This window comes from Gobius niger (assembly GCF_951799975.1).
Source record: "Gobius niger genome assembly, chromosome: 13".
In the NCBI taxonomy this organism is placed as follows: Eukaryota; Metazoa; Chordata; class Actinopteri; order Gobiiformes; family Gobiidae; genus Gobius; species Gobius niger.
The window spans coordinates 15,695,042-15,704,454 of NC_136864.1; the positions used below are offsets into that span (position 1 = coordinate 15,695,042).

General features: G+C 43.3%; 1 protein-coding gene across 1 annotated transcript; it reads right to left on the reverse strand.

The window, feature by feature from the left end:
• LOC306972882 (somatostatin receptor type 5) lies at positions 1-2,067 on the reverse strand (the record flags this gene model as incomplete). The annotated part of the gene is made up of 2 exons (XM_079569589.1): positions 1-682; positions 1,661-2,067. The coding sequence occupies 2 exons, from the start codon at positions 2,065-2,067 to the stop codon at positions 1-3; spliced, it is 1,089 nt and encodes a 362-aa protein (XP_079425715.1).
• Between the last annotated feature and the right edge of the window lie 7,346 nt (positions 2,068-9,413).

Below are 9,413 nucleotides of genomic sequence, written 5' to 3' on the forward strand. Positions count from 1 at the left end.
TTACTGAGTCACACGTGTGAGCACATGCTGGGACATTGAATGGGTCGTGGGCTGGGGGTGTGGCTCTTGTGGGGGAGGAGCCGGAGCTATGCGCCAGTGCTGTACCGGTTTCTTAAAATGCTTAGTCAGGAAAGATGGCAGGAGGGCTTGGAGTTGGCGTACAGCTGGCCTTGACAAGAGGAAGTAAAGCGGAGGATTCCAACACGGCGCTAAACAAACTAGTAGAATAGCAGTGAGAGATGCTACCTCCCAGACTAAAGATACCCGTGCTTTGTCCTGCGGTGGACTTGAAGTTGCCCCTGAAGGCACTGGTAAGCCAACAGGGGAAGCCTCAGAGATAACATGCGCCGACATCACATTAACAAACTCAAGCGAATAATAAGGCAACCAGCTGATGGCAAAAACTAGGGTAGAGCTGATTAGTAATGCTGTTGCTTTCTTGTTGCGACGATGAGACACTATTGTTCCCCGGCAGCGATGGAGTTGGCAGATGATGAGGCCACAGTTGATGGCGATGCAGAACAGCGGGGCCACATAATACACCAGGAATGCAGGAACCAGGAAGAACAACCACTCGTTTCGACCGACTGACCATGTGCAGCCGCCATCGAAGTCGATGTAGGTGACTTTAGGGAGAGCCATGGTGATCGAGATGAGCCAAATGGCAACCACAGCGCAAAGCCTGCAAGAGAGAGCCAGATTCAAAATTCAAACCCAAAATTTTTTGCTAATTGTTGAAACAAAGGGGAAATTAATTTTTAAGTTTCTTAGTGTTTAATCATTAATAGTTAAAGCAGAACTAAGGAACTCATGCACAGCATAAGCCCCACTGCAGGTGTTGTAGCATGTTGAGTTTCTTTTACTCATTAATTGCCGTGAGAGTAAATACAAAGGGAGAGAGGGATATTGTACATCCAATAATAATATAATAATTTTTTTCACATATACTTGGCTGTAAACACTATTTAAGTGGTGCTAGCCTGCAGTTAGCTTTGCCCATTAGCCTGATAGCTGCTTCATGATTCTATTAGTGTGTATTGGGGCACACTGGCTCGGAGGTAGGAAAGTTGCAATTGTGGTTTGTTTGTTTGTATGTATACTTTATTGTCCCCAAAGCGAAGTTTGTCCTCTGCATTTAACCCATCCTTCGCGGACGCTGGGGCAACCCGTAAGGAGCAGCGCCACGCCCGAGGACCCATCTCCATGATGTGGAGCCATGCTGGTGGTCAGAATCACCTGGCTGGAGGATTCACCTATTGCACATGTTTTTAGTGGCTGGAGGATTCACCTATTGCACATGTTTTTGGTGGTAGGGGAAACCAGAGTACCCTACGCAGACACGGGGAGAACATGCAAACTCCACACAGAAAGGCCCCGTCCTGGTGGGAATCGAACCTGGGACCTTCTAGCTGTGAAGCGGAGGGCAAACCGCTGCGCTACCGTGGCGATTTTCTAGCCAGAGACACCAGGGGTAGATGAAAGACCACCCAATCATCCCATTAACACTTGTATTACCCACAGTGGGACTATGAAAAGGATTTATTATGGTTAAGTTAATTAAGTTGCTTAGTACTGCTTTAAGTAATTATGACCACATTCCCACACAAACTAAACACCGCTGGTTTGCATTCATTTGACTAGAATTCATATTTACACTTACACTTGCACCAGAGTGGCAGGTGGACTGGTCAGCGGCGACACAATCTTGTACCTCAGCACAGAGAGCACGGCCAGGCTGAAGATCTCCACTCCCACTGTGACTGAGGTCGTGTAGCCCAGCAGCACGCAGGTCCCACCCCCCAGCTGCCAGTCCTGGATGCTGGCACTGAGCAGCACGCAGGGCAGGGTGAGCAGGGCGCCCAGGTCTGCCAGGCTCAGGTTCAGCAGCAGCACTGAACTGGGCTTGGAGCGGCTGCGCGGGTTCCTCAGGAGCACGACCCACAGCAGCAGGTGCCCCCCCACGCCCACCAGCAACGACACCAGGCTCACCATGGGCAACACCACATCGAACGAGATGGTGGTGTTGGTCGAGACGACGTTGAAGAGAAGGTTCACTATGGCAGGCATCCTGAGGTAGAGTAGGAGGTAAAAAGATTGGTTTACTAGTGATTTGGTTTATTGGCTAATCCATGATATAATTTGTTTTGGAATATAATATAGAGTTAATAGGTTACACATGCAATACAATAACTGCATTCAACGGAACCCTTAATAAAAAGTTTTGAGAAAAATGAATCTGAGAGAAATGATGAGGAATGACTGTGAATAGACTCAGCACAAAATGGAGATACTCATTTCAATAATCAACTCTCGCCCATGTTTTATTCATAGCGATAATAGTTGCCAGACTAAGATTGCGAGGTTGATGCAGTGACTGACAGACCCAATGATTCCTTCTCTTCACTTTCCAGAGACCAGGCAACAAACATCACGGCACGTAGTCATAATAGAATGGAAACACCTCGCCAACTTCTAAAGGGAGGTATAGTTCACAGGGCATAGACACACAAATAGAGAAAAAGGAAGAAACATCAACTGCCAGTGACGGACAAGAGAGGTGTGAATAAACAAACATATTTATTTGATGCTGTGGAGAGTGTGGCTATGCCCACGCACAAACATTTGAGGTGATTGTGCATCTCAATCTGGACAAATGCAGCTTGTCGCTAGTTTTAGCTGCCTCGTGGACTAAACGAGATCTCTTAAATCTAAAGATCAGGCAAACCTTTCTCCTTTTTTAAGCACATCAGTGGCAGGACCTCAAAAGCTACACACAAAAGCAGCCCTGCAAAGTCAATGAGCTTTATAAAAAAAAAAGATTTGATTTGAAAGGTCTGGACTGCATTCTTGTCAGTATTTTTATTAGGTCTTTTCAATCTAGTGTGCGTTTGTGTCATGATATTTTACCTATATACAACAAATAATTGAAGGGAGAGTAGTTTATAAAGTACTTTCTGTACCATCCATTACTGGGATCTGTAATGGGAAAATAATGACCCAAAACCTTATTTTGTTGCGGGTGTTTTTATTGGTGAAAATATTCTACTATCTGCAGGCTTCCGAGACCTTGTAATAACCCAGTGGCTGTATGAGTTGTCAGCATGGTGCCTTTACTTTCCATCACAGTGGTCTTGATGCTCCAGGATTAATTGTTTGAAAGGTTTTCACTGCTCTCACCATGCAGAAAACCTACCAAACAATCGATTGATCCTGGAGAATTGAACCACCGTGACAGAAAGTAAAGGTGCCATGCTCACTAAATATCAACTTGTTTTTCACGTAAAACGTTGCATAATGCACCTTTAAAGGGACTAGACGGTGTTTAACATTTTTTTAACTATGTATTTTCCACCCCCGATATGCTCCAGCAATGTCCTAATGTGTAAAATGAGCCCAGACCTATTGCCTCTACAATCCTGCACTGTCACTCAAAAAGGTGTTAATTCGGGTCTGAAGTGCCGTCATGCACGAGCTTAATATAGAAACTGCAGTTACGCGTAAGACCTGAGGTGGCAGTAGCGAGTATAAAAAAATCTAGTCTCTTTAAATACACATTTTGATTAAGGTTAAGGTGGACTTTATTGTCTCCATGGGAAAATGTGTCTTCTGCATTTGACCCATCCTCTGATGCTGCTCTGGCAACCTGTAAGGAACAGTGGGCTCCCGGGGATACGTCTACAGATATGGAACGAGGCTGGAACGGTCAGAATCACATGGCTGCGGGGATTAAACGGTTGTGTATGTTTTGGATTGATGAGGGAAACCGGGGCACTCAGAGGACCCCCATCCAGATAGGTTGAGGGGAACATGCAAACTCCGCACAGAAAGACCCAGGGAATCAAAAACAGGAGGGTTACACATATCGCCGGCAGTGTGGCTTTCATTTTGCCGCAGCAATATGGTTAAGATGTCACATTTAAATGTACTGTTGATCCATCACTGGACATGGATCTCAGCACACTGCAATTTCTCTTCCCATGTGCTTAATATTCTCTCATTGTTGAAGGACACACCGAATGCCCAAATGCGTCGGTGTGATGTACAATATCACCCACTGTGGCAGAGATGGGATTGAGATATTGTGAGAGGGACAGATGGATGAACAAATGAACAATCGTTTAACCATTCATTCATCCATCTGTGCCCCTGCCTCGCACCGAATCTCACTGTCCCAGGCCAAGACCCTTTCAAGCATGTGGGTGGTTATTCTCAACACATACTGTAGGTCACCACTGTTTTTGAGTCATTCATTGAAAAAACACTTAAGAGGCGCCATTTGGGACAACAAACTCTGATTTCGTCCTGCCAAAGACATTTTTCATTGAAAGAATTTAAAGGAAATCAAGCAGTTGCACAAAAAAAGCATAAAAATGTTTTGCACTCGACAGTCTCGCCCACCTGAAAACCCTGCTCCGGTTTCAGAAGCTACATTCTCATTTGTTCAAATCATGAAACAACAATTCTTTACTGTTTCCTTTACTGAGTTACAATGCATACAGTCAGTACAAAGTCTCCCTTAAGTTTTGAACATTTCCAGTACCCAGAACTTTCCAAGAAACGGTCTCCTTCCATCAGGAGAACAAAGTCCTATCCTGGCCCAGGATATATATATATATGTTTTGCTTCCGTTTGACCCAGGTGCTACAGTGCAGACAGAGAAAGCTCAAAGCGGATGTGGAAATACAGCAGAGATTCGAGGAGAAAGATGGAAAATGCATGAGACGAGACTTACTGTGAGCGGGATCTGCTCTGGGGAACAGCTCAGAGCTCTGTCAGAGAGAGGAGTGTAGCACACACCTGCGCTCCTGCCGCCTCATGGCTTTTACACGCTGTAGGTTATAAAGGAGGAGATTACGACATGTATAATAGAACAACACAGAAACAGTTGAAAACTCATGTTAAATAATAAACCAGAATTTAACAAACGTAAGTGCACTTTTGGAGTTCAGAAGTTTTGCAAAGTGACTGTACACATAATGCTGCATTACTAAATGTTAGGACTTCAAAAGTATACGGGCAACAACGTCCGTAGATGTGCATTAAACAGTAAACAAGAATGCCTTGGAACAACTCATTCAGCGAGTTACTACAAGTTGCTGCGATGAAAATAGGATGTGACAAAAATGCTTTTATGAGAAGACCCAATATCCAGTTTCTCAATCATGGAATCTGCCATTATAAAGTGTAGCAGATGGACTTCAGACTAGAGGTATGCAATGTGTTAACCGGTCCTAATTCAAGGACCAGCATCAGTTGTACTGTTTGTAATATAAGTGTATAAAAATACAAATGAAACAGTATGCCTCAAGGGACTTATTCAAATCAAATCAACATCAAAACAGGACATAACAAGCAAGTGCGTTTTCGTGACCTTACACTATGGTCACAAAAACGCACTTGTGTTGAAATTGTGCAAGTGGTGTAAAATTGACGGTGATTGGACATATCCTAAAAAGACACTCAAGATAAAACAGCACCCAGAGGAAGACCAAAGATAACATGGGGGAGATCAGCAGAAATGGCGCAGGACAGACTGGGACTGAGAAACAAGTGACATAGCAACATGAAGCTCCTTCAACACTAGGCCTTTAATAAATTAAAGTGCAGGTTTTCATGCTTTTTCTCACTCAGTTTGGTAATTATTCATAACATTTCACTTAATAAATTAAAAAAAAACAAGCTTTTACATGTGTCTCTGCTGCGAGAGGCTCACCTCTCCTAATAATGTAGCTTAACTAAATAGGTTAGGTCCTCATCCAAATCCATTTTTAGATTACCCACTGAAAAAATAGCATTTCCTTTGTCTTTGGTCATTAGAAGCATGTTTTGTATTTCTGGCGACAGTAAAGTCCAAAATGTTGCGCAGAGTGATTTAAGTGAAGGGAGGGGCCCTGAGTCTTATATACAGTAAAGTTGGGTACAGTGTCACGTTCTGACCTTAAGAAGAAGCTTTTGCGAATAGAAGCGAAACATCCTCAACTCAACCAAATCCAGTCCAGTTGATGGTTTAAGCCTCACTACGCCTAATTTCATGTTCCATATATCAAAATTTCAGTAAGTACCACAAAAGTGTAAGTGCAGACTGTTAGCTACTGTAAATCTTGGGAGTTGTCCTCAGTATTAGTTATAAATCAGTGCAGTTACAGGAGAAGCCAGTGACTTACAGCTGCACACTGTAGTCTGTCTCATTCCCTGTGGCTCAATTATCCCAGACCTGTCTCTGCAGTTGTTTGTTGTCTGAAAAACACCCCTCACGACCACTAAATCTAACTGTACTCCCCTGCACTGACCCATGTGGATGCATTAGTTAAAGCCAGAGACAGTGAAGTGTGACAGTCACACACCTACGCAAACAAACCACAGCATCTGCACGACATTGTATTCATAACCGAGACAGGAGTTTTGAGGCTTTAAAGAGGGGGTATTATGCTTTTTTCAATCACATAGCACCAGTCTATAGCACACTACAATGATGACCAAATAAATTAGAATAACTGCCTTGTATAAAATTGCTCTCTCAAAATGGCTGTAGCAAATGTCTTGAAATAGGCCTCTGTCTCTTTAAAAACCTCTGACCCTTTCCGACACGCCCCCTCCACACGCTGTCCACACACATCAGTGGGGAGGGGGTTCTGCTGAGGAGCAGTGGTTGGTTACTCGGCTGGTGACGAAAGGTCGGAGGCGTCTCCAGGAGGTGGGGGCGTTCCTAGGAGGACTCAGGCAAACCTATCCCTACAATGGCTGCCATCAGAGTTTTTACAGATTACTCAAAAATACGTGAATGTCCCAAGGCAACACTTCGGGCATGTTTTTAATGAGGGAATGACATAATAACATGATGTAAAGCTTGAAAAAGTCGATTTTGCATAATACCCCCCCTTTAAAGGAAAATGAGTGTCCAAAGGTTGTGGCCTGACTGAATATTAGCGTAGTCAAAGTGGAAATTGAGGTCCAAGTTTTTAAAAGCATTGTTAAGTATTTGTAAACCATTGGTAATATTTGACTTATCTTTGGTAAAACATCAGTCTAATGGTTAGGACTCTCACCTCTATGTCTCTACCATTTCCTCTACCATTAACCTGCACAATAGAGACCCTCTGGAGCCAGGAAGCTGAAAAAGAGAAAAAAATATTTGTTCTTATTTACGTTTTGCTGACTCTTTCTGAGTCTAAGTTTAGGTCTAAGGCTGAGAAAACACAAGATATATAAACAGCATAAACAGTAAACAGTGAAATGAATGACAAGCCGCCTCCTCAGATCATGGGGACTCAGTGAAGTGAACACTTTAAAGAGCTGAAATACCGCGGCAGATGTCTGAGGCAGAGGAGTTCAGGATGGAGCCACAGGAATGTGCCACTCGGCTGCATCGTGCTCATTCTTTTGTAGTGGAGACGAAAGACGATAAGCTGCTCCATGACACCAAGATGGAGGCTATAAACTTTATTGCTTTGCTTCAGCAGTTTCAGTGTAATTAGACAATCCGACAAGTCAGAGGCAGGAAACGGTGTTTGTGATAAGCCCATTGGAGGACTTCTATAGCTGAGAGCTTGGACATAGTAATGTTTAATTATTTGTTATGTATTTTTTCACCCAATGACATCAGGATAGGACATCTATAACAACAATGTCATGCATTATTTCAGTACCAGAAGCAAAAAAGTGTGACTGAAGGGTGGAGCCTATGATGGACCTTTAATTAGATCTTGAATCAGGATCAGAATGAGAGGTACCTATCTGGAGGATTCGTCTATTGGTTAGAGGCTTTTATTACACACTTTGGCTTCCACCAATTTAGATATTCATGTGTGAGATTAGGTTAGTGACAAAATTGTCCCATATGAATAAATAACTGTCACGTGTGTCTCTCCTTGCAGCTAAAGTGGTCTTTGTCCTCGAGTAACCCCATCAAATTGGGAAATTCGCAGCATTCTCCTTGATCCAGGAGATTCTATCTGGTTGGTTATAATAGCAGGCCAGGATGTGGTAGGTCTAATCCCAACTCATTCAATGACTCATCCATTATTTCTAACCCAAAACAAACTCTCAAACCAAAATCAACAACTTTTCTCACAAATGTTATTTCTTGCGCAAAGACAAATACAAATGAATTGGCTACTGGAGCAGTGCAAGCACGAGAACAGAAACAAGAGAAATCCCATCATCTAAAGGGCAGCATTGTCTGACTCATCGTCATTGTTTCCAGTCCAGTCGTGAAACTTCAAATGAGAGATCACTTTTAGTCTGTGAGCCATATTTTGAAAAGGGAGTTCAAATGCACACTTGGCACACAAATAAAAGATTTGACCAGAATCCATTACACTTGTCGTGATCACCTTTTGTTCACAGCTTGGGTCTCACATAAACTCATTACGCATGGCACCAGTGTTGTTGACACAGCGAGTCAAGTGGCTTACGGCTGACCCATCTGTCGGTGCCACTGCCACACGCGCGCTACATTCACACAAAGTGCAAATCGAGCGTAAAAGGGTCCGGTTTGCGAACGGGATAATCCACTGCGGACCAACACAGCGCTCCAACCTGGAATTAATCCTGATAAATGAGCTCGCATAGCCTTTAATAAACAGAGAACCCATAGCCTACATGGCATTACAATTAAAATTTGGAGATTGCTTACGCATGAGATGAGCATATGGCGAGGGGAGGAAGGGGCTTAGCGGGGCTTATCGTGTAACCTAATGAACGTGAACTGTCCTGTTGGTGAATGAGATCAGGTGACTCGTGGACCGAATTAAAAAGCTGTCTTTGTGGCAGGATGGTGTCTGGAAAATTAATCACCGGTGCCACAGCTATGGTTAACAGCTTGTTCTATTCATATCTACAGGACCAATTTGAAATGCAGGTGTACGGTAGTGAACATATGTCTTGTCACTTGTCTGTCTCACTTGCTCAGTTCTTCTCCAGGCCATTTGTTAAAAAAAAGCAGAAAAAAAAAAAAATCTAATCCGGCGCCGTCTATGTGAACACAGCAGTATCATGATGCATTTTCTGCCGTCATTAACGCAATCAGTGAGCAGAGGAGCGAGAGCGCTGCGAGGGTCTATGATTATTGTAATTAAGGGGCTTCATGACGGGCGTAGACAAGTGACAGGAAACGCCAGAAGATGCTGAGTTCATTCCTATGTGTCTGCTGCCACCTGCTGGTTACCCATGAGATAGACATCCCCAGGTAGAGAATTATAGTTCCACTCATTTTGGGGATTTGGATTTAATTATAGCATTAAGTGAACATAAATGGTGATGAAAACAGAGAACACTATAGTGATTAGCAGCTTAACCTCTTAACCCCTACTTTAACCGAGTACATTTCTCCTGTTCGACTAGACCCAAATTTAAAAGCTTCTTGGGGAGGAAAAAGAGAAAACACAATGCAAAAAATGCAACAAAACCAGGAA